Source organism: Myiozetetes cayanensis, unplaced genomic scaffold, assembly GCF_022539395.1.
Source record: "Myiozetetes cayanensis isolate MyiCay16 unplaced genomic scaffold, myiCay2020 scf21, whole genome shotgun sequence".
Lineage (NCBI taxonomy): Eukaryota > Metazoa > Chordata > Aves > Passeriformes > Tyrannidae > Myiozetetes > Myiozetetes cayanensis.
In genome coordinates, this window is record NW_026087423.1 from 4,192,876 (window position 1) to 4,216,038 (window position 23,163).

At 47.1% G+C, this 23,163-nt stretch overlaps 2 protein-coding genes across 10 annotated transcripts in view; one reads left to right on the forward strand and one right to left on the reverse strand.

Annotated features, from left to right (window-relative positions):
• The window catches only part of CUNH12orf43 (chromosome unknown C12orf43 homolog), a 28,275-nt gene that overhangs the window by 1,209 nt on the left and 3,903 nt on the right, over positions 1–23,163 (reverse strand). Inside the window, exons 7-9 of one of the 9 annotated variants that reach the window (XM_050318704.1) lie at positions 10,549–10,729; positions 6,618–6,831; positions 4,162–5,122 (exon numbers count right to left, since the gene is read on the reverse strand). The gene's annotated coding sequence lies outside the window, so the exon portion shown is untranslated. Of the gene's footprint in view, positions 1–4,161; positions 6,832–10,202; positions 10,271–10,548; positions 10,730–17,119; positions 17,276–18,198; positions 18,895–23,163 lie in introns of those variants that run through there. The other 8 variants (XM_050318709.1, XM_050318710.1, XM_050318706.1 and 5 more) reach the window with 8 other exon arrangements.
• On the forward strand, positions 6,688–22,369 carry HNF1A (HNF1 homeobox A). Its single transcript, XM_050318698.1, has 10 exons — positions 6,688–7,022; positions 13,847–14,046; positions 14,809–14,995; positions 15,250–15,488; positions 16,245–16,402; positions 18,051–18,252; positions 19,471–19,662; positions 19,914–20,035; positions 20,325–20,466; positions 21,038–22,369. The coding sequence occupies exons 1-10, from the start codon at positions 6,688–6,690 to the stop codon at positions 21,163–21,165; spliced, it is 1,905 nt and encodes a 634-aa protein (XP_050174655.1). The 3' UTR covers positions 21,166–22,369.

Sequence of the window (23,163 nt, forward strand, 5' to 3'; positions counted from 1 at the left end):
AAGGACTGTGACTGGCCAGCTCACGGGCTCCCTGCTGGGGTCAGTCCTGGCAGCTGGGTGTTCTGGGAGGACGGGAGGGTGAGGAATGCTGACGTTCCCTCTCATCCAGCTCAGGCTGGACTACCTTGAAAAACTTCCTCCCGTATTTGATCTTTGCCCCTCGTCTCACACCCCACACACAGTGCCTGTGCCCAGCTCAGTGGACACAGAGAGCTTTGGTGGATGTGGGGCGAGGAGGAGCCGTGCTCAGAGCCTGGAGCTCTGGGTACACAGACAAGGCAGCCCGTTCTGGAGGAAATTCTGCAGTTCCCACATTCACACAGAAGTTGGGCTCTGGGTAGGACTTGCACAACAGAGAACTTCCCTGCTTTTGTTCTCCCTCAGCACAGCAGAAAAATCTACAGGAACACTCAGATAATGACCAAATAATTTGAAATTCTCACTGCTGTGGTGCAAACCCAAGTGTCTGGAATGTCTGTGCTACCCTTTTCATGGATTATAACACAGTAAATGTATGAGGAAAAAAAGAACCTCTCTGTCCTTTTAAATCACTGCAGGGAAAGATAAATCAGGGCTTCTGCCTTGTCTTGGCACTAAAGAGCCTTTCTTAATTCTTTTTTCCCTGAGAATTGGATGTTAAACTGATATTGGTATCTATGAAACAATATCCCTGCTTTGTGTCCTTATTGAAGTAGCTTCCAGTTTCTCAGTCTTGCAAAATTTCCAGCACATTAATTTGGCACAAATGATTTATAGCTGATGAGCAATTAAAGTACAATTTCTTTCAGCATCTCAGGCTTTGTGACTAGACTACTAAATGACTTCTCAAGCTTGCTTTATCGTTACAGGATAGCAGTGGGATGAATTCACAGGAGAAATTTATTCCTCCTTGCAGACCCAGCATCTGCTCTTACTGCAAATTGGAGCACTGCTCGCATTCCCCAGATAATTTCCTCAGCATATCTTTTGTACAGTCTTTCTTTGGACCTACAAGAGAGCTTTACTCTGAATTTCAGTGACAGTTTACTCTGACATTACAAAGTCCTTCCAAAATACCTGTTCTGTCTGGAACCTTTGATGTAGACTGATGCTTTGCTTAGACCTGTCAAGCCATTTCAAAACTAGAGGCAAACAAAACCTCTTGGTTTTTTCTTTCAACTTTTGTATTTGGAAGGTTAGCTCCCAGAGGCAAGTGTGGTGGAGAAAAATCAGATGAAAGTACTGGCTCCAAAGAGTCCTCACCTCCAAGTTGTTTAAATGTCAGAGGATGACATTTAGCTAACCACGTCTTGATTCTGCTCTAGTGGAGGTGGAAAGAACCAGAGTAGCTTCATGTAGACACTTCACCTTTCAGGAAAGGACATGACAGGTAGAGTTGTCAACCCTGCTTGGTTTTGGGAGGAACAAATAGCATGGAAATGAGCAGAAAGGGAAGGCAAAAAAAAAAAAAATAATCAAGAGATCCAGTTCTGACTGTCCAGCTGGGAGCTACACTGGGCTGTTTCGTTGTAGGATCCTTGTGGGATTCCCCTCGATAAGCACAATTAAAAGTGCACTGACCATACGTGTGACAGGATTCTCTTCACTACCACCTAGTGGGAAACTCCTTCATAGCCCAACTCCAGAGCTGCTCCTGCTCTCCAGCCCCATCCTGATGGTAAAACAGGGAACAAGTGTGGGGGGAGCCAATGGGTGACTGGGAAGGAGGACAGTCCTGCTTCCCCATACAGGTGGAGGAATGTGTAGAGAGAGCCTGTAATTTAACCCCATTATCTCACTGTGACTCCAAGCTCTGCATCCAGCCCAGTTCCTAATGCTTGTTACACCTTCCTTGGTTTCACTGAGACTCCCAAAGTGTAACAAATATAAAGAGTAAAATATCTGTCCTTCTGAACGCAACTGAAACCTGCAAACAGTGGCAAGGAGAAACCCAAGAAGTTGCTCCAGCGCCTCAGTCAAAAGGCAGCCTTGCACCTTCTTGGCTCTGGAAGTTTTGGTTGCACTATTAGAAGTATGGAAGGAGGCACCAATAAAAAAACCCAGCTTCCTTCTCTGGAAAATCACATTTTTCAACTACAATCTCATATTTACAACAAAACCTACTAAATTGGAACGTAAATGGGTATGTACTTGAAACATTAAACCCGTGTATTGGAGCGAGTCCTTCCCCACTGAGATACCCAGGGTTTGCACAAATAGCTGAAATCCAACCCCACGAAAACAACATATAAATGACAATTATCTCGGATTTTTCACACTCCTGTGTGCCTTTTGGGACTGAGCTCCCAAAGCACAAATAATCACCAGTTTTGGTACTTGTGTAGCTTTCTTCCCCCCAATAACAGAAACGAGGGTGAGCATTATCATAATAACTCTCACATTTCAAGGGGGGGATTATGTTAATGTCATTCAGGGCAGTAAAGCATTTAGCAGTCTCAGCAGGAAGAACATTAAAATGGTAAAGAATTATTAATAGAACCGTTTCTCTGTGTTTCTTTTGCCAGTGGCAATTTTGCCACCCTATTCAGGGGACTACACGGGCTCCCTCTGGAAGCACTTTTATCATAAATAAATTTAGGGTTTTTTCCTTCTCTGTATTCTCCTTGAGGCCACATTACACTGGCTTTATCCCAGCAAATTACTGTATTTTTCATCATGTACACTTAATAGTAGGTATTACTCAGTAAATTAAAACATCAGAGGTAAAAATGGTGTTGATACAAGAAACCAGGCACTGGGAGCCTGTTCTACCTTCCACACTGTTCACAGCACTCTCCTGTCCCTCACTGGGGCTTTGCCCAAGTGCAACAAGCAGAATGAAGACCAGCAGGAGTAAAATAAGAGTAATGTTCCTATTGTGTACCCATTTATACTTCCATGCAGTTGTTTTCAGTGTTAGTAAGTAATCCATTTAATTAGTAATTCAATATTACACGTAGCTGGAGAAGGGATTAATTTGAAACACTTAATCAAGACAGACTATTATTTACCAATAAAATAGAATTTCATTAGAGGAGCCCATGACATCCTTGCCTAGAAGGATATTGGAGGATGCTGGGAAGCCAGTTTTGTAAGATAGCTGTCACTGGATTGTCACACTGTCTGCTACTTCAGGAGAAGAAAATGCTTTTTTTAAAAATGCACAGAAGTTATATTCAAGTGTAGTAGGAGAACACAAAGTGTTGAACATGTTTAAATAATCTTTATTAAACTCACCATTAAAATAAAATAGAAATCAGACTTCTTGTGATTACTGATATATTTTTCCAATCTGCATCCAGACTGATTTGTTAATGGAACATTGTTTGTGAGCTTGCTGTTAAGCTGACCAGAATTAATGCCATAAAGCTGCTTATATCTTGTCAATGAAACACTGAATTTGAGGGGTCTCAACCACCAGATTAATTACACCTAAGGAAAAACAAGTGATTCTGCAGGGAAAAAAGTACAGAACCAAATACTGCAAACAAGCAGGTCTCACTCGGTGTCTCTGAAATTTAAAAGTTTCTCCTGTCACAACTACCATGATCACATTAATCAGAGTGACTGGAGAATCAAGTCATGGCCTGGGAAGTTGCTACAGTTCAGGAAAGCAACATATACTAAGCACGGGTAATAGAGGGGTTAGCAAACCCAAGACTCCTTATTTTAAATATTCATCCTCAAGGCACAAGCCCTGAGTACAATTCATTACAGGAGAACACTGGATTATGGCCAGACTCTGCAACTGAGCTCTTGCTCTACTACTAGAACTATAATCTAACTGGTAAAAGCTCTGCAGCTTCCACCCCTGACCTCTACTGTTCTCATCCCCTCACAACTGCACATGATGGCACTGGGAAATAGGATATTGCAGTCCCTAATGCCAGGGTGGAAAATAGGGATACTGGCTGATTTGCAGCAGGAATCCCTTCCATTCCTCACACCTGTAACATTTTAAGGAACACTGAAGAGCTCACTGGTTTTCCTGCAGTGAAGAATCTGCAATACTTAACGGAGTGCTGAACCATTCAGTGGCAGGTTCCACTCAATGGAAAGATCGAAGTGGGTAAGTCTGCTGGTTCTTTTGCTAATTCCCCAAGGCTTCTGCAGTTTAAAATGGACAGTTCTCACAGACCAAGGGAAAAAGCCCCTCAGGATAAAGTGGTAGAGAATATTTACCTCCTCCTTAGTATTTGAAAGGTTTCCATATTCAGCTAAGGGTTCTCCACATGGCATCCAGTTGTAGCGTTCAGCCAGGTCCCAGCATACAAACAGATGTTCATTTCTGGGTTTATGGACTTCAGAGTTCACTGGTTTCAAAAAAAAGCCTCTGCAGCTGAAGGTCTCCAAGGCAAGCAGAAGCAGCACCATCAGGCCTTCTGTGTGTATAAGGAATCCTTGAAACCACACAATATAGACAGATAATTTGTTGCTGTGCTTTCTTCTCTTTACAACTTCCATTGATAAATAACTGCTGTTCTTTGTTGAAACTTTATGGTCTGTGTCCCCATTTCCCCTCAAGCATTCAACAGGTTTATATACTTACAGAATATAGATTGGGCAACCTTTTCAACAGAACACTGGTAATATTTTCCATCTTGGTTTAGGTAAAAGAAATCACCATGCCAAAGAGAGGCAGAAATAAGTAACACAGTGTGACAATGTCTCCTCTGTCACATATTGCAAGAGTTCCACAATCTGTTGTCTCTGTTTGCAAAGTCCTCGAATTATAAGGCCATATCATGCAGAAACTATAATGTCATGGCAGGATGCTGTAATTAGAGTTGACAATTACTGTTATCAGCCAGTAACGTTGGCATGTCTAGCGGGTGGGGGGGGAAATGAAGGAAAATGTGATAACAAATGAAATGCATGGAAATGTGTCAAAACATTGACAGGACAATGCCAAGCTCACCATTCGTTTGCTCTCTGTTGAGAGCGTGACCAAAAATAAAACATTTAGAAGCTAAACATGTCTTTTTACATCAATGCTCGTGTGAAAATTTCTTACATTAAATGTTTTTACGTGGACTCCGAACTGTTACTTCTTTTTAGCCACACAAAGGAAGTCCTCTGTGTCCATCTGAGCTTTGTTAACACCCTGCAGGGAGGCCACGTGGTGCTCTGGGTGCAGCCATGTCTGAAATAAAAGCCAGCAGTTACAGCAGTCCCACCCCAGCCGGCTGTGCCCGAGGGAGGAGGGTCCTGCCCTGCTCCTGCTGACTCAGGAGCCTGGAGAGCACGGCCGATGGTGCCCACGATGGGAAAACAGGGGACAACGTGCCTCTGCAGCACTGCCTTGGGACACTACCCAGTTTGGGGACAGCTGTGCCAGGCTCCTGTAAGCTTAGGTTTGGTGGCAGTGTGTACACACAGGCAGCTGCCCCCAGGAAGCCTCTGTTGAGACAACACCTTTAAATCCTCCAAGGAATCACTCGTGTGAGACGCTCGTGCACATCAAGTTATTCCCTAATTTAGCCACTCAAAGTAGATAGATTCATTCATATCATTTCAGACCAGAAAAGACAATGTAGTTATGAGAACTGCAGAACTGGAGAACTGCTTTAAGTGACTCCAGCCGAGCCAGGGATGGTGTTTTAGGAAGTCACCCAATAGGTGGGAGCAGAACCTCAGAGCAGGGCTGGTATCAAGAAGGGATGGAGGAAGATGATAAATGGGAACCACAAGCCTGCCCAGAGCACTCATCGGAAGCAGAGGGCAGCTGATGATAGGGCAGGGATTTTGAGCATGAACCAACACCCATGGCTATTCCTTATCACACCCTTCAATCACAGGCTCAGAGGGGCAAGGCCTGCAATCCCCTGAATTATGTGGGAATAACTGCTCTTGCTCATCAATTAAGCAATAAACACAGCAAGTTAAAAGGAAGGTACTAGTGTTTGCATATCAAGATATCCAGTGAGCCAAATCCAGAGTGAAAAAAGACTTGATGTCACTTAAGACAAAATTCAGCTGGAGCTCCAGAACGTCCTACAAGCCTTGGGAACGTTCGTGTAGACCCCATGGTCACACTCCTCTGCTGAGGGGTAGCACAGAGGCCAGGGAAGCTGCCAGTGTGGCTTTCTCTCAGCCCAAAGAGCTCAGACTGGCTGAACTTCCCCACTGCCAGAGCTCTGAGCGGGCTCTGCGATATCCCAACAGCAGCACCTTCCACGAACACTGCGCAGCCCAACGCGGCTCTTCCTTCTCGGCGCTCCACCTCCTTCCTTCTCCAAACCTAACGGGGCCAGGAGAAAGCCATGCCTCTCCATCTTCCTGGTTTTCTTTCCATAGCTCACTTTTCCACGCTGCAGACCTCCTATCCTTCATTTTCCTCTCCTGCTTCCCTCCCTTTCCCCCTCCCCCTGCTTTCTCTCCCTCTGCACTTTGTGAACTGCTGCGGCGGTGCTGAAGTCCAAAGTTCAGTAACTTGCTAAGCACACAGATAAATATGAACCTTGGAGAATTTACATTGCTCCAATGTAAACAGATAGCCAAGGGTCCCTTTATCAGCACTGGCTCAGGACAGTCGTGGGGGGTCTGAAGTGGCTCAATTTTGTATTTTGTTTTTTTGGGGGGGGCGCAAAGGCGGGAGGCTGCGCTGTGCCCACTCCGCTGACAGTCGGGCGCGTTACCTCGGGAACATGGTGTAGGGAAGCTGCGAGCAGGATCACCCGAAACCCAAGAGGCACCGGGCTGAAGACCATGGTGTCGAAGCTGAGCCATCTCCAAGTGGAGCTGCTGGGAGCGCTGCTGGAGTCGGGGCTGACCAAGGAGACGCTGATCAAGGCGCTGAGCGAGGTGGAACCCTACGGGCTCCAGAGTGAAAGTCAGCGCGCCATCAATGCCCTGCAGACAGAGAAAGGGGAGCCCTGTCCCGACATCCCCAACCTCCCCAACGGAATCGGGGAGTCCAGGTTATCGGAAGATGAAACCTCCGATGACGGGGAGGAATTTACCCCTCCAATAATGAAGGAGCTGGAAAACTTGAGCCCTGAGGAGGCTGCTCACCAGAAGGCTGTGGTGGAAAGACTATTACAGTAAGGACAGATTTACTGCTCCTCTTTGCTGCTTTCTTGCACTCTCCCTCTAAATCTCTTCTCCTTTCCCCTTCTGCTCAGTTCCCTAGTTGATCTACCTGCACAGAGAGAGTCTTCATCCATGGCAGGACTAGCAGCCCACTATCACCCCCAAATTCTTTATAAATGCTCAAATTTTCCTTTCATCTCCCTTAAATGCATGAAGGAAGCCATGGAGCCCGATTCAACGTGTTTATAGCATCAGGCTCCAGAATAGTCCAAGGCCTGTAAAACCTGCATCTCTCTGACTGAGTGTCAGGGTTTAGGATTTAATTTTTTAATAGGATTCACAATTTCGATCATCAGGAAAGAAAAGAAAATTCGGTCACTCTGAGCTGGTGCTACATTTGCCTGAGGATATACAGCAAGGAGAATTTCTAATGTTTCCCTGCTGTATTTGAGGAGATTAATTCTGTTAATTTCACTGGGGTTTGATTATTGGGCAAAGACAAAGCAAGACAACTCGTTCTGAATGCAAAGTTCCCTGACTTCAGTGGGGATTTTTCTGGTAAAAAGAGCACACCCCAAATACATGCAAAGGTTAAAACCTGGACAGAACACTCTGCTTCTACCATCCACTGCCTGTCACAGCTACAAAGTACACGCACGGCAACAACCACAGCTTTCACTGCCACACAACTCTGGCAAAAAGCATTTTTGAGATCAAACGACAGGAAAAGTTCCCTGAACCAATAAGCCTCACAACAGACTGAAACATTCCCCAGGTTTCCCATTTGGGATTCTCACTGGGATTACAATTCCCATGGGTGACCCAAGAGGGTTGTCCAAGCAAGGATCGGGTCCATCCTACCATCTACCACAGCAGATTCTTGCCTGTTTTGGGGGTATTTTGAAATGGCAAGCTGATAGAAAACAAAGAGATGCAGCAATGTCCTGCACTTGAAATCTTCACTAAAAATCCATCTAGAAAATTTCTCAGGCTTTCTGATCACTCTCTTTCATGTGCAGAGGAAATCAACAGAAAATGTAACAGCACGAGCAAACATCAAATCCTACCACGAAAGGCCAGAGGTAGAAAAACAGCATGACAAGAGGCAGCATTCGCTGTAAATCCTTAAAAAAGCCCTCCCTGGCAGACTGAGAGTTGATGACTCTGCAGTACACAAGAGAGGGAAATTCACTGGATCAACTCTTACCTGGGTGGGGAAAGCATTCCCAATAATTCAGTCTTCCTTCTGGCCCAGTATGTCTCTCATTTCTTCCCCACTTCCAGTTCTGTCCTGTCTTTCAGTCTCCCCTGTTCCCTTTATCTCTTTCAAACTCTTTTTACCCATTTCCCTTCTCACTTCTGTCTCTGCTGCTGTTCCTCCCATGTTGTTGTCTCCTTGGCTGATTCTCCCTCTGCCTCCCACTCATTTTCTTCCCTTCATCCTTGTCTCCTTCTCATCTTCCTGAGTCTGCGTACAGGTCTTGGGGTAGTTTGAGCCCAGTGGCACCGGGCGGGCCCTGGCTAGTTACTAATTATCCAATGGCTTTATTATTTCTCTTTTGTCTTATAAATTTATAGATGAAAAGACCCTGATAAGCTTTTTGATCATTAACTTCTGATGGTTTATCAAGTATCTCTCCACAAAGGAAGCCATGGAAGTTGCAGAAGCCCCCCTGGCTTTGTCCCTTTTCCTGTAGTGAAGGGCTGAAGCAGGACTGAAGTGCCATCTGCTGTGATCCGAGATCAGACACAGGGATGGAGGGAATTCCTTCCTGCCACCCTCACTTCAGCACCAGTTTTGGCTTCTGATCCTCCCTGCCTTTCTAGGATCTTGCTGCCTGTGTGTCCTGTGCTTACTTTCACCCTCCCCACGAGTCTTACCTCTCTTGCAACCCCGTGACATTAATTATTAATACTTTCTGATGAACAGTCTCACGGCTGTCTCCAGACAGTCCACTGAGCAGCATTCCCATTTCATGAATGGCAACCGAGGTACAGACAAATTCTAGGACCTACCTAACCCCCTGAGACAGCATGCAGAGGACTGAGCAAGGACAGGGATCTCCTAAGCCTCACACTGGGTGTTAATTCCAAAAGCTTTACCCTGAAACAGCTGAGTTCTCTGTCATCAGTGCCCCCCTCACAGGATAGAGCAATTCCCTTCTGCTGTTGAGGGCAGTGTGAAGGCACCAGAAGCCTCAGTTTCAGCAAAAAAATGCAAGTATACTTATGGAGGAATACAATAGGTCTAAATTAATCAAGGTGAAATGAAAACAGCAGGAAGTCTGCACTGACATGTTTCAAATGTCTCCTCAAAGTGACTTTGTGTCTGAGAACCCATTCAAAGCAGCTGAACCAGTATCAGGGGTTGAGAATATCTCAGAAGTTGTGACCCACTAATAAATTTTTTTTGGTTTTAAGATGCCTAAAGGTAATGTCCTTAAAACAGTGTTTAAGTACCTTAAGGAAGGGCAGAACAGTCTATGATAGAAATTAGTCCCAGCAATAGATAAAAGAGAGGAAGGCAAGAATCTCCATGCCCAGGGAATCCCAATAAAAGGTCAATGCTTGCAAAGCTATTTCAGCATCTGCATAAGGATTTCAAACCCAGAAATCTGATGGAGGCACTTCTGCCTTTAGGCAGAAGCCTCTTTGGGCATTGTTAACAATTCCTGCCTAGTACTGTAGACCAGATTTTAACCGAGACTGACTTGAGGCAGCTATTGCTGATACAAGAAAGTCTTTGTGGTGACTGCAGCCATTGCTTATAAAGTAGAATCAGGAAAGTGTCCATTGTCAGGCTTTCCAGGAGCTGGAAAGGGAAAAAAATGACAGCACCAAGAGACCAAGTATGTCCCACCGCAGTTTGGAAAGCTCCAGTCAAAGCTGAGTAAAGCAGGATGTAGAGGAGGTGCACCTATGGGTGTTGATTAGATCTTGCCCCCACAGAGAAAACATGCTAAAGGCAGTTCAGATATTAACAGGGGAATTAACACATTTTCATTTTGTGCCTTCATATGTCTCACTGATCTTCTGTAAATTTACAGTTTGAATAAAAACATTCTTCCCATATCAATCCACACAGAAAACAAATTGCATCTGTGATAAGAAATAAATGACTCAGTAGGGAGTTTGAGCTGTGTGGAGAAACTCCCAGGTATTCCCAGAGTAGAAAGCAAGAGAGAGGCTACCTTGGGGGAAGGGACAGATCATTCAACTGCGGGTAAAGCAAATGGAGAGAGGAACAGCAACAATCCACCTGCAGGGCAAGGGGTGAAATTCCATTAGGAAAGAGAGAAATTGAGATAAGCAACAGATTTCCCCTGGAGGCAGGGATAAAAGTGTGTTTTCCAGGAGGAAAAAAAACCCCAAGATATATAATGATAAAGGTTCAGTCTTTCCCCCCACCTTAGAGTGGCTCTAGCTGGGGAATCTGCAGATGAAGCTGCCACACCCCTTTCATTTCCACATATAAACCAAGATGAGGCAAACCAGGCCAAGTTCAACAGAAAGAACTGCTGGGATGGATGGTCTTACCTTCCCTCTGTGCCCAGCCTGGCTCCAGGCTGTGCTGGGCTTCTGAAGCAGCTCCTGAGGATGGGCCAGAGGATGGTCCTGAGCACTTCACAGCCCTGAACCTCTGTTTGAGCAGGGTCTGGTCCAAGGCAGCAATGCAGAACCCACCTCAGGGAAATGAAGGCTTCTCTCACCTGAGAATCTGAGAACAGGAAAGAAGGAGAGACAGAGAGAATGAGGAAAAGGAGGGGAAAGACAGGAACAAAGGAGAAAGAAAGAAAAGTCAGGAAGAGCGAAGGAGGGAGAAGGTCCCCTGAATGTTACATCTCCAGCTCCCTGGGTTTTCTTTAATGCTAACAACTTGATATTTACTTTCCATTTAAATTTGAGATGTTGCTATAAATTATCAACCAGCCTCTTGTTCCCTTTGAGTTTATAACTAACTACCTGGGTTACTTATTGTTCAGGTAACAAAAGGGAGGTGAAAACGCCCTTAAAAAGTGACCTCAGAACTAAGAAAATGGGAAGCTGACATGGAGAGAGGACCCAGGCCCCTGTGGTGGGGATAAGCCATGGAGAGGGGCTGTGCTCAGATGGCAACAAGCAACTGAGGGCAGGAGAGCAAGACCTCAGGAGAAGTCAAAACTAACTGTGTGAGAAGAGTTTGGAGAGAGAGATTAGAGCCTGGAGAACAAGAGATGAATGGGGACACTCTGCATCTGGGGAGAAAGGGAAGCTAAAAGGCAGAAAACAGGCTTGGAGATAGGGAAGGCGAGCTTAAGGCAGACCCATTTCTGCAGTTCTGCCCCACTGAAGCAATTGAGAGTTTAGTGCAACTACAAGCAGGAGAACCAGATTTAGAGTGAAATCCTCCCCTCTGACAGTCCATGACAGTCTTATGGCCATGAAAGAGCGAAGGTTTCAACTTAGGATGTCTTAGCCAGTGGTGGAGGCTCTGCAGGTGGAACTGTGTAGTTGGGCATTGGTTCATGAGAGGGTTCAGCTGACCAGACTGTCATCACCTGTACTGTGGTGCAGCCTTGGCCCCAAGGATTGCTGCACTGGCATTACACACTGTGCTTTGACAGCATACAGAGTAGCCAGGATTTCATACAACTGTCCCAGGAAATCACACTGCTCTAAGATTCCCAGCACTGCTTTGCCTCACAGAGCTCCCTGCTTTGTCCAAAAGCAGACAAGAACCACAGGGCTTGAACCACTGGGAGAAGACACTCACAGGCACTTCCTGCTTTATTCCTCCCACTGAGAAGTGAGGATCTCAACAGGGGAGACAAAAGTGTCTCGTGATTGGTGTGCAGAAAGAAACCAACGTGTGACAGAGGCTTCCATCAGTGGCAACACAATCTTTCCTCTTCCCATCCCAGCCAGAACTCAAACCTGAGACCAGGCTCCCAGTCAGTCTTTTCTCCTCTATACAGGGACTTGTTCAAGGAGTGCAGGGTGCACGTGCTGGCCAGACCATCACAAAGGGAGCAGACTGGTTTAGGCAGCAGGAGTGAGAAAGAAAACACACCGAGGAAAGAAAAGCTTTCATAACTTCAGCCAAATGTGAGGCTCTTGAAAAACAAAGATGGTTAAGGGAAGAAGCTAAAAACCAGAAGTCTCTATGGCAAGTGTTCCATTGTAAAAGAGAAACAAATATTCTCTTTTAAGCAGGTTCTTCAGAAAGCTGCAGCTGACAACACTGTTTCTATCATACTTTAACTGCAGTGGAGCTGCTCCTTGGACTATCAGCCATTGGGAGGCTGCAGGAGAACAGAGATAAGGGTGTTTGCACTGAGAGAACAGGTGTGGACTTTGTCCTCCTTATCACTTTGCAGCCTCCGGCAACCTCCTGAGTCAACAGAGCAATGAGCAGCAGTCGGTGCCTGTTGCTCAGACACTGTGTTCTTGTGACAGTTTCTGCACGATCCCAGGTACCTTTTTTCTCCCCGCTGCTCCTTTGATGCTGGTGTTGAATGTGACACCACTGCCTTTCCACAGCAAGCAAACCAGTTCCTCCAGCCCTTTCGCACAGAAGGCACAGAAAGATGCTCTTGTTGAAGTGAGCCAGGGGCTTTTCTGCAAAGAGACCCCTGCACTGGTTGGATTTACACTGCCTGCTTTCACATCTTTATTGCTACTGTGACTGTCAGCTCTGGTGAAACCAATACACACAATGAAGTCACAGTCACGTTTTCTCTGTTTTCCTCAGGAACTTCCAGGGATGTTCTAACTGGAGATCATAAAACCCAGAGATTCACATTAACTATGAAATCCCAAATCAGGCTGGCTTCTCAAGTTTTGTGTGCAGGTCTGAAACAGGTCTATTCCCTCAGCTGTTACTCCAAAGGAGGGTGGCAACAGCAGGAATTGGTGGTTTGCCTGTTGTTCTTTATTGCATTTAGAAGCTCCAAGTGGCTCTAGGTGTGAATCAGTGTGTTTGAATAACACATAGCAGATGTGTAAGAACATAATCCTGGATGACTTGTCACACACATATGCATGCAGAGCTGTCACATCATAGCATAATGACAGCCTGCTTCCACCATTTCCTGAATTATTGCAAGGCAACCCAGCCTGGAACAGAACGAGGGCATGAGATGGGTTCAGCCTAATATCACAATCAATCTGTCTTAGAAGATTTAGTACATCCACCCCAAGCACCTATGCCTTAAAGAGAGGGGGATAGAGAAGCAAAGTTATGTAGGGAAAGGGAAGGGAAAGGTTGCCTCTGAAAAGAGATCTGTAGTAACAGAACATCCATCTGAATACTGAAATGCAACATCACTTCCCTCCTCATTCCATTCCTCACCAGCAGAAAAAGTGCCTTAAATCCACAGTACTTGCCAGGAGAAAGGTCCATTCCTTGCTCACATCACTGGTCAGCACTTTGTGTCATCACAGATGACAACTGCCTAGAGGGAACAGCCCAAAACTGGGTGTGAAAATGAGCACAGACAGCAAAGATTATGGCCATGTACTGGGAAATTGCCTTGGTAAGAGCCTCCTCCTAAGGGGAGATCAAAGTACCTACAAAGAGCAGTTCAAAGGAAGCCAGTGCTACATCTTCTGCCCTTGATTTCCAGTGCCACGCAGTTCTTACCCTGAATGCAGAGTCCAGACTGAACCAGGCACCCCACTGAGCAACTGAGCTTTCCCTCCTGCAGCCAGTGAACACTCTGGCCTCACCAAACATGCTGGTGATGACAGGCGAGGTGCCCCTCAGGAGGTACCAGTGCACTTCCCGGGAACCCAGGTCTGCTGGGAGCAGGTGTTTGATCTCTCTCCCCTGAGAAGTGTTTTCTGCTCCTTGCAGAGAGGATCCCTGGCGAGTAGCAAAGATGGTGAAATCCTACCTCCAGCAGCACAACATCCCTCAGCGTGAGGTGGTGGACACGACTGGTCTGAACCAGTCCCACCTCTCACAGCACCTCAACAAGGGCACTCCCATGAAGACCCAAAAACGGGCAGCCCTGTACACCTGGTATGTCCGGAAGCAGCGGGAGGTGGCGCAGCGTAAGTACGGCACCAACTGCTCTCCTCTCTCCTCCTCAGAACGGCCTCTGCTCGGCCTTGATCATCCTTGCTCCCTCCTCTTTTCAAGGAAAAATGGAAGCAAAAGCCACTTTTAGCAGGAAGCAGCAGTGACCCACCTCCCCCTCTGGACGGCTGAGGGGCAGCCACCTAATGCTGCCTGCTTGCAGTTAGAGTTCTACACCCATCCTCAGAACACAGCAGGCCAGTGGGCAGATGACAGACACAATTCCTGCCTGAGAGGAAACGGCCCCAAGTTGCACCAGGGGAGGCTTAGATGGGATATTAGGAAAAAATTCTCCGCCAAAAGGATTATTAAGCACTGGCACAGGCTGCCCAGGGAAGTGGCAGGGTCACCATCCCTGGAGAGATTTAAAAGACAGGCAGATGTGGCACTTGGGGCCTTGGCTTAGTGGTGGATTTGGCAGTGCTGGGTTAATGATTGGACACGATGATCTTAAAAATCATTTTACGATTCTGTGCTTTCTCTAAACTCAGCTGTATTTGCTTTCACTACTCCAAGGTGTGAGCAGAGATGCAATGCATGTGAGAGAACCACCAGGTAAAGATGGTCCTGCTAGAAACATCAGTTTTAGCAGATTATGGCACTTTATTTTCACAATATTTAGATTCAACCCTCTGTCTCGTACAAGATATTCTCCAAGGGTGAGCTGCACTGGGCCTGCTAGGAAATGCTGGAAATGCTTCCAAAAAGCCAATATCCTTGCCCTTTTGTGCCTGCAGAATTCACACACGCTGGGCAGGGGATCCTGACGGAGGAGCCCATGGGAGATGACCTGCCCACCAAGAAGGGAAGAAGAAACCGCTTTAAGTGGGGTCCTGCCTCCCAACAGATCCTGTTCCAGGCCTACGAGAGGCAGAAAAACCCCAGCAAAGAAGAGAGGGAGGCCCTGGTGGAAGAGTGCAACAGGTGAGGGTGGGCGTGTGGCTCTGAGGAAGGGGCCCAGCAGGGCCCTCTGTGTCCCTGGTGAGAGGCAGGGAAGGGCACAGCAGTGGTGTCACCACTGACACCAGCCCCGTTGGAGTGAGACGCCCAACAGAGGACAAGGAATGCCTCGTGCCTTGCTGTATGAGGATCCCCCAGCCCCTCTGGGGCTGTGCACTTACTCTGTGTCCCCAGCTAAGCCCGGCTCAGCAAGGCTGTCCCTGTGCTTTCCCCAACAGGGCTGAGTGTATCCAGAGGGGAGTTTCCCCATCTCAGGCCCAGGGACTGGGCTCCAACCTGGTGACAGAGGTCAGAGTTTACAACTGGTTTGCCAACCGCAGGAAGGAGGAGGCTTTCCGGCACAAGCTGGCCATGGACACCTTCAGTGGACCCCAACCCACCTCTGGCCCCTCCCTCACTCCTCACAACTCCTCCTCTCTCCAGCCACCAGCTGCTCTCTCACCCACCAAAGTTCACGGTAAGAAACAACCAGAGGGAGATGTGGAAGAGAGGATGAACCTCCCCAAAGCCAGTCACCAAAACTGCTCCCACATCCACCCCTTTAGGAGGTGAATCTACAGACAGAAAAAGCAGGCTTGCTACAAGGGAGGAGCACAGGTGGCAAAGAGACCACGTCTGTGAGTGAGGAGAGTGGCTAGAATGGCAAGGGTGACAAAGTTCAGTAACAAAGCTCACAGCCAAAGCTGCCACTCACTGTGACCCCCTGCCCTCCCTCCCAGCCAGCAGGCAGCAATCCCCTTTGGAGGAGTCATCCCTGCCTGCTGCTAAAAGTCAGCTCCATATCCTTTCACCTGTGTGTCCCTTTCTCCTTCCAATACCAGCCCCATCAAACTTCCTTAGGATCAGGAAGGGTCATTCTGCATCCAAAAAGAGCAGAGCTTTTGCAGCTTCATAGGCCAGAGCTGGGAGTTGCTCTGAGATGATCTCACGACTCTCCTCCCTACAACCACATCCAGAAGGGTGGTTTCTAGTGAACCCTGCTTGCTCCCTGCAGCACTCACAGCCAGGCAGGATTTGAGGAAGCAGCTGCACCAAGTTACAGAGGAAAGCCAGGGCAGGGTGTGAGAATGCCTGTTCTTCTGCTTCCCCTGCCATTAAGTCCCTGCCCAAATATCTGGAGGCAAGTGCCTGCAAAGGAACCTGAATTTAGCACCTGTCAAAGTTTCTCAGTTTCTCATTTTTGACAGCGAGTTTCCCTCCTGTTGTGATGCAGGAGTGAGGTACAACCAGCAGCCAGCCAGCGAGGCAGAGTCCTCCAGCAGCAACCCCCATGGGAACAGCTCCATGGTGACCACCCAAACCATCCTGCATCAGGTTTCTCCCCCGGGACTGGAGCCCAGCCAGAACCTACTGAGCACAGACACTAAGCTGGTAAGTGATGGATGCCTCAGTTCTGCTGACTGGAGGACATCAGCTCTGCTGACTGTGGTCACAACGTGGACTATTCAGAAGTAGTTTTTCCCAGGATTTTCTTAAACCCACCTTTTTGTAGAGATACTACAAAGTCACTTTGCACTGACCACATAAGATCAACAGTCCTGAGACACAAGTGCCCTCTAAACTGCAGTGAGGGCAGGAATCAGAGCATGAAAGCAAGAAGCCATTTCCTTATGAGCAATCAAAACAGCCTATCCTGAAAGCACAGCACTCCAGGTATGACAGTTTCCTTCCTCCCAGGAAACCCTGTTCTCTCCTCCTTTCCACAGTGAGGTTCTCACCTCCTCTCCAATTCTCATTTGACCTTGACATATCTCAGGATAGTTGATCAGACCAGTGGGATTAACAGAACACAGAACCACATCTGTGAAAATGAAGCCCAACAGCCTGTATGCAGACAGCACTGGATATGCAGACTGCAGCAATCCACCTTCTCAAAGCCAATTTCGCTGTGAGATCTGATTACACCTTTTCCCACATAATTAGCAGTGAAGCCCTAGAACTACAAGACTGATTATTTTCAGATTGCACATGTTCCCATGCTTACAGAGAAACAGTTGGCAGAAGTTTGCATTGGTGCAAGCTGGCCCAAGGCAAAGTTAAGGTCACTAAAAATGAGCATGATTTAAATCTCATCAGTCACTCACTCACTTTGCTGCTTTCTGGTCTCTTGATGAGGAAAAAAAGTCTTTCATGAGGTCCTGAAAATCTTCTACGTCTGTCTTCTAAACTGATATCAAGGTGGTTTGTCCCACTGTTTAACCTCTTGGTGCTTATTCTTACTAAAGGCTCCTTACAGCGTTTTGTCTGAGGGGAGAGAAAAAAAGGTATAATATAAAGCACTGAACTTTCTCTATCAGCCAAATTATTAGAATGTTTTTTTGCTCTTCCACAGTACTTTGATTGCAGGTCTCTCTAAAGGACCCTGCAAACTCAAAACCCCACTGGAGCACAGACACAGGTTATGTGGTTCATTTTAGAGACTGAGAAAACAGTCAAGTTACTAAATTTCCCAACTCAATCAGCAAGACAGACAAACACAGAACAGTCCTGTTCTATCTAACAGGTACTTCACAGGTAACACAGCCTAAAGAACATGCTGTGTGACAAAAATAGTCTAAGGAACTTTTAAAGCAAGTCCTTTAAAATCTCACTCCAAAGGCTCAGTGGCCATGAACAGACGCTTGCAGGGAGAAGGGGGAATTACAGGCATTTCTCAGGGGAAAAGGTGAACAAGAAAAGGGGAACTCCTGCATTCTGTGCTGAACTCTGCAGCTACAACTACTGTGTACCCAAGCCTCTTCATTTCTCTGAGCATCACCTTCTGCCCTTAGCTGTGAAAGATATTCTTTCCCTATAGAGAATGCAGTGGGCCTGATCTCAATCCTGTTCGAAAAAAACTTTACGATTTCTTAAATGTGAAACAACTCAACCAGTAGGGATTTACTCTCAGTATGTCAACATCTGACCTGTGCTAATTAACTGAGCACAGGGAAACTGCAGACAAGCAAATGTGAAGCCTTCCTGGTTAGCAAGGGGTCAGAGCAGGCAGGCCTTGCTGCAGGTTTCTCCTTTCCCACAGGTGTCAGCTCCCGGAGGAACCCTCCCTCCTGTCAGCACCCTGACTGCCCTGCACAGCCTGGAGCAGAGCCCACACACCCTGAGCCAGCAAACCCAGAACCTGATCATGGCATCCCTGCCGGGCGTCATGGCCATCGGGGCAGGCGAGACCCCGTCCCTGGCACCCGCCTTCACCAACACCGGAGCCTCCACCCTGGTCATCGGTGAGTTGTGCCTGCCAGCACTCACACAAACGCTGCCTCTCACTCCCACAGCCACCTGCCTCCTTCCAGGGGCCAAGGCACTAAGCTGGCAGTGACACACGAGAGGGATTGTCACTCAGGACCTTCAGCAGCACTTGGTAATTCCAGGTTCCAAGGGGATTAAGGGACAGACGTTCCTCACGTTAGAATTGTGTGACACACAAACCCACGTCTTAAGAATAAGGGACTTCTGCAATCTATTCCTATGCCAATGTTTTGGGTTGCTGCTCTTCATCTTCCCAAATATAAATGTAATACTTCCTTAAAACTATGAAAATTGAAGCATGTTCATGGTGCTTGAAAGACAAAACATACTGTTCCACTTCCTGCGAGGAGCAGCATATGCCTTTGGATTCCACAGTAATTACTATTTTTTTATATTTTTCACTTTAACAGCTTTTCTGGACTTGTATGAGATTTCTTTTCATTCCAAGACTAGTCTACTGCCAAAGTGCATCTCATTAGATACAGGAAAACAAAATGTATACTCTTCTCTTACACTGTCTTCCCAGGAAGAAAGAGGCCTTATTTTGTTCTATGGTGACAGCTCTGAATTCATTTCCATTTCCATTTATACCACACATTATGATACGGATTCAAATTCTGTGCAAACAAAAAACATAAAATTGGAGTGCTGGAGAGACTTGTTGATTTACAGGAATAGGGTCTGGGCAGTTGTGGGAAAAGGGCAGTAATGTGTGAAACCTTGTACCTCTTTATCACTGACACAAATTCCATGATTTGGCAGCCCTAGCAAAAAGAGGTTAAATGCCACTCTGTGTGGCTGGACAGCCACAGCCTACTTCTGTTGCCAAGAGCTTCATTAAAAAGAAGAGTAAAATTAACTGGGCACTGCAAGGATGCTCTGAGTTTACTTCTGAGCAAGGCCTCCCCAGTGGACCTCTGTGTCAGGTCATCACTAAAGTGGAAAATGGGCTACACTGGTACACAGGGATGCAGAGGGGAGCAAGCACTGGGAACCAGAGGTGGGGTTCTGCACATTTTGCACATTGCCACTTCCCCCTCACAGGCATGAAATCTATTCTTCATCACAGATAACTAATGAAACTCCTGAAAAGCAGGATCTGTAATCACCCTACAACGACAGGGCTGCCACAATGACTGTGTGACAGCCACACTCAGTGTGTGACACCACTGTCATCAGTCCTTGTTTTCCAGGCCTGGCCTCAACCCAGCCCCAGAGTGTACCTGTGATAAACAGCATGGGGAGCAGCCTCACTACCCTGCAGCCTGTCCAGTTCTCCCAGCAACTGCACCCGTCCTACCAGCAGCCCCTCATGCAGCAAGTCCAGAGCCACATCAACCAGAGCCCCTTCATGGCTACCATGGCCCAGATACAGAACCCTCACGGTAAGAGCACGAGCTCGTTTGCTCAAGCAAACCAAAACAAAGCCTCTGTTCTGGAGCATTTGCTGGGAACTGGGCTTGCAGCACTCTGGTTCCCTCCTCTGCTACTGTTTCTCTAATTATTTTTCTACTGCATTCATCTCCCTGTCCCTCCACTCCCAGTGTTTGAGACAGACACGAGGAGAACCACTCAGCCAAAGCAGCCTCATGCAGAGCTCCAGCATCCACATGACCTTGTGTTCTTTCATGCACAGCTCTCTACGGCCCCAAGTCTGAAGTGGCCCAGTACACACACACAGGCCTCTTACCACAAACCATGGTGATAACAGACACGGCCAACCTCAGCGCCCTGACCAACCTGACACCAACTAAACAGGTAACAGCACGTGCCTCTGCTCCCCCACCTTAGAACTGCACCAGTCTGCAGGCAGCTCCTTGCTTGTCAAAGAGGTTTTGGGTGTGTGGTGTCTGTGTCATCCCAGCAGGACCACCTTTCTTATCTCCTCTCTGGTGCCAGCTGCAGTACTGGAGGCACTAGAGAAAGCTCCTCACTGCATCACCAAGGGGGATTTAACTGTCCTGAGAAACAGCACCTGCTCATCTCTTCTCTCACACCTGTTAGAAGGGGTGTAGAAGCCAGACATTGTCAATTCTCTGTTCTCTAGGCATTCACCCCTGACTCAGAGACTCACACCGAGTCTGGGATGCACACACCAGTGTCCCAGGCACCAACAATCCACCTACAGAACCAGGACACCACCATCCAGCACCTTCAGCCAGGCCCACGCCTCTCCTCGAGCCCTGCGGGTAAGAGCAGCACCACTATTGTCTCAAACCACATATTGCCCAGTTTCTCTTCCCAACACTGCAAAACCCAGTTAGGAAATGGTAACTGGGGCTCACAATTCCCTAAGAGGTCTATAACAGTGTCCTGAAGGGGTCAAATAGCTGGTACAAGTTAAAAATTCAGAGTACATTCTGTGTAAGGCCAGACTGGGGGAATGGGTTCCTTCAGAAACTAGAGAGGAAAATGACCTTAAAAACATTGGCAGTGTCGATGAGTATCCAGTCCTGTGGGCAGTTTTCAGGGCTGAAAAGTCCAAGGCTCCCTCATGAAGATACTCCAGTTGAATCTTCCCAGTTCTAAGAGAAGAACTAGGAGATCACCTAGAATCCTCAAAACTGAACTCTGAGGGTTGCTGCCCTCAGTGTTTTCAGGACACAAGCTGGGTATGTAACAGCACACAAACCAGACAGACAAAGGGAGTTAAGCCCCTGTGCCAGGGGAGTGCAGCCACGCTGGAAAGGTGAGGGTGCACACACAGGGTAAGGGGCCTGCAGTGGGGATTGTACTGACCTCATGCCTTGCCTTTGGCAGTGTCCTCCAGCAGCCTGGTGCTGTACCAGAGCTCCGACCCCACCAACAGCCACAGCCAGCTGCTGCCATCCACCCACAACGTCATCGAGACCTTCATCTCCACACAGATGGCCTCCTCCTCCCAGTGATCACCACAGCTGCCCCCAGGGTGACTCAGGTGCAACTCCAGCCGTGTTTGCCATCACTGCCACCTCTGTCACCACGGGCAGGAAGGGCTGCTGTGCTGAGCCAGCCCCCACTGCCTCACACAAACCCCTGCTCAGCTGCCTCCAGGAGAGGGAATGTCTCAGGCTCCAGACAGAAGCCATAGGAAGATGATGCTGGCACTGCTAGAATCCACTGCCTCCCCCCAAGAAACAGCAAACCTAAACCCCACAGGCCACCACAGAATGACCAGACATCCTTTTGTGGCTGCCCAAGAGGGAATCCCACCAAGCCAGGGATGTGACTGAAACACGGCAGCAGTGCCAGGGCCTGGATGGGGCTTTCATTTCAGCTCAGCTTTCACCAAGCTGGGCCTGTACAAACCTGCCAACACCAGACTAAGCCATGCAGGAAAGAGCAAAGCTAAGCTGCCAAGGAAGGGACACCATCTTTAAAACACTCTCCTCCTTTGCTGAAGGAGCACCAATGATAACAATAACAGCACCTTGGAGGCAAGAGAGAGAACTTGGTTCCTGACTTTGCAATGAAAATCACCAAGGAGCACATTTGGGAATGGCTTGGCACAAACCTGTCAGTGTGGGATCACTGACTACAAGCTACAAATCCTTAATTAACCACCAAAGTACCAAACATTCTCAGTTACAAATGACCTGCTCTAAAATCATGCTATCCCAGTGGAAATGGCTTGGTTATTTTTGATATAGCTCTGCTTTGTTTTAAATGCAGAAATTAAAGTTTAACAGCAGCAAGGAGATTCCAGTTCTTTGCATTAACCCTGTGGATCCTCATCTCGTGTGACTTGCTGAACGAGTTGGAGGATGGCATTCCCCACCAGTCCCTGACACTGCACAACACCTGGGAGGTCCCCAAGCTCCACAGAGAGTAGAGGTTCCTTCAGCTTTCTCTATAAACATGTCAGCTTGGATCCATTTTACAGAACATGGCTCATTCTTGGCTTCCCTGTAGGCTCGATTCTGTAGCTCTTGATATGCAAATAATCACCCCGGGGTCTAAGAGTCTTGCCTGCACTAAGAGTAGGGTTTGAGTCCCAAGGATCTACTTATATAATTCCTTTCCTAATTATTCCTCTCTGTTTACTCTCAGTGCTCACATCACTGATGTGTCATCAGCCAGACATGAAGAAATTGAACTACTCTTCCCACTGTGAAATGGATGAAAAGCCTTGAGACTAGAATGTGCTCAAGACTCTTAAAAGGTTAAGTTAGAAGGGAAAATTAAAAAAGGAAAAGCCCAACAATGAACTTTTCAGTTTTCCTATCTGGAAATTACAAAATTGCAGACGTCCATCACAGGTTTCACTGAGAGGAGCTTCCTCTAGACACCATCAACTATTTCAGTCACTAGATTCTCTGAGGAATTTTACCCTAGAATTGTTTCCAAATTTCCCATCAGTTGCAAATATATACATAACTTCCAACCAGCACAAAAGTAATCTTAAATCAAAAGGTAACATTCAGGCCGCTATGCATTTGAAAGCCCAGGTCCAAGCTGCAGTGAACTGCAGTTTGAACTGCCCCTAAGAGAAGTAACTTCTGCTGGCACATTCAGTTAGATTACAAGCCAATTTTCTACTTTGCTTTTCCATTTTTGGATGCCAACTGTGTTTTCTTGACTGAAAACCAGCAAGGATCTTACAGCAGGTTTCCCCCACTCAAAGAGCAACAATTCACTATTTTGGTTTCTCTAATCTGGCTCTCTGGTCTCCTGATTAGGGCAAATAAGCTGGATCTACTGAAACCCAACAACCTTAAAAGAGAAGAAGAATATTTATTAGTAACAGGTAATTTCCTGAAAGGCTGGAACTGAAGCATAAACAGACTAAGAGTTATACCAAAAACCATCAAACCTCAGTGTTTTGGAGACAAAAGTCATCATCAACCCAACCAAGGACCGAAACAGGGTAATTTTTAAATTAGGCTTAAGTCCTTCCTGTAGCAATA

Bases quoted from the DNA above. Each gene is read 5' to 3' on its own strand.
- HNF1A (XM_050318698.1), top strand. From the start codon at position 6,688: ATGGTGTCGAAGCTGAGCCATCTCCAAGTGGAGCTGCTGGGAGCGCTG. The intron at 16,403-18,050 runs GTAAGTGATGGA...CCTTTCCCACAG, and splicing joins TGAGCACAGACACTAAGCTG to GTGTCAGCTCCCGGAGGAAC. The intron at 19,663-19,913 runs GTAAGAGCACGA...TTTCATGCACAG, and splicing joins CCAGATACAGAACCCTCACG to CTCTCTACGGCCCCAAGTCT.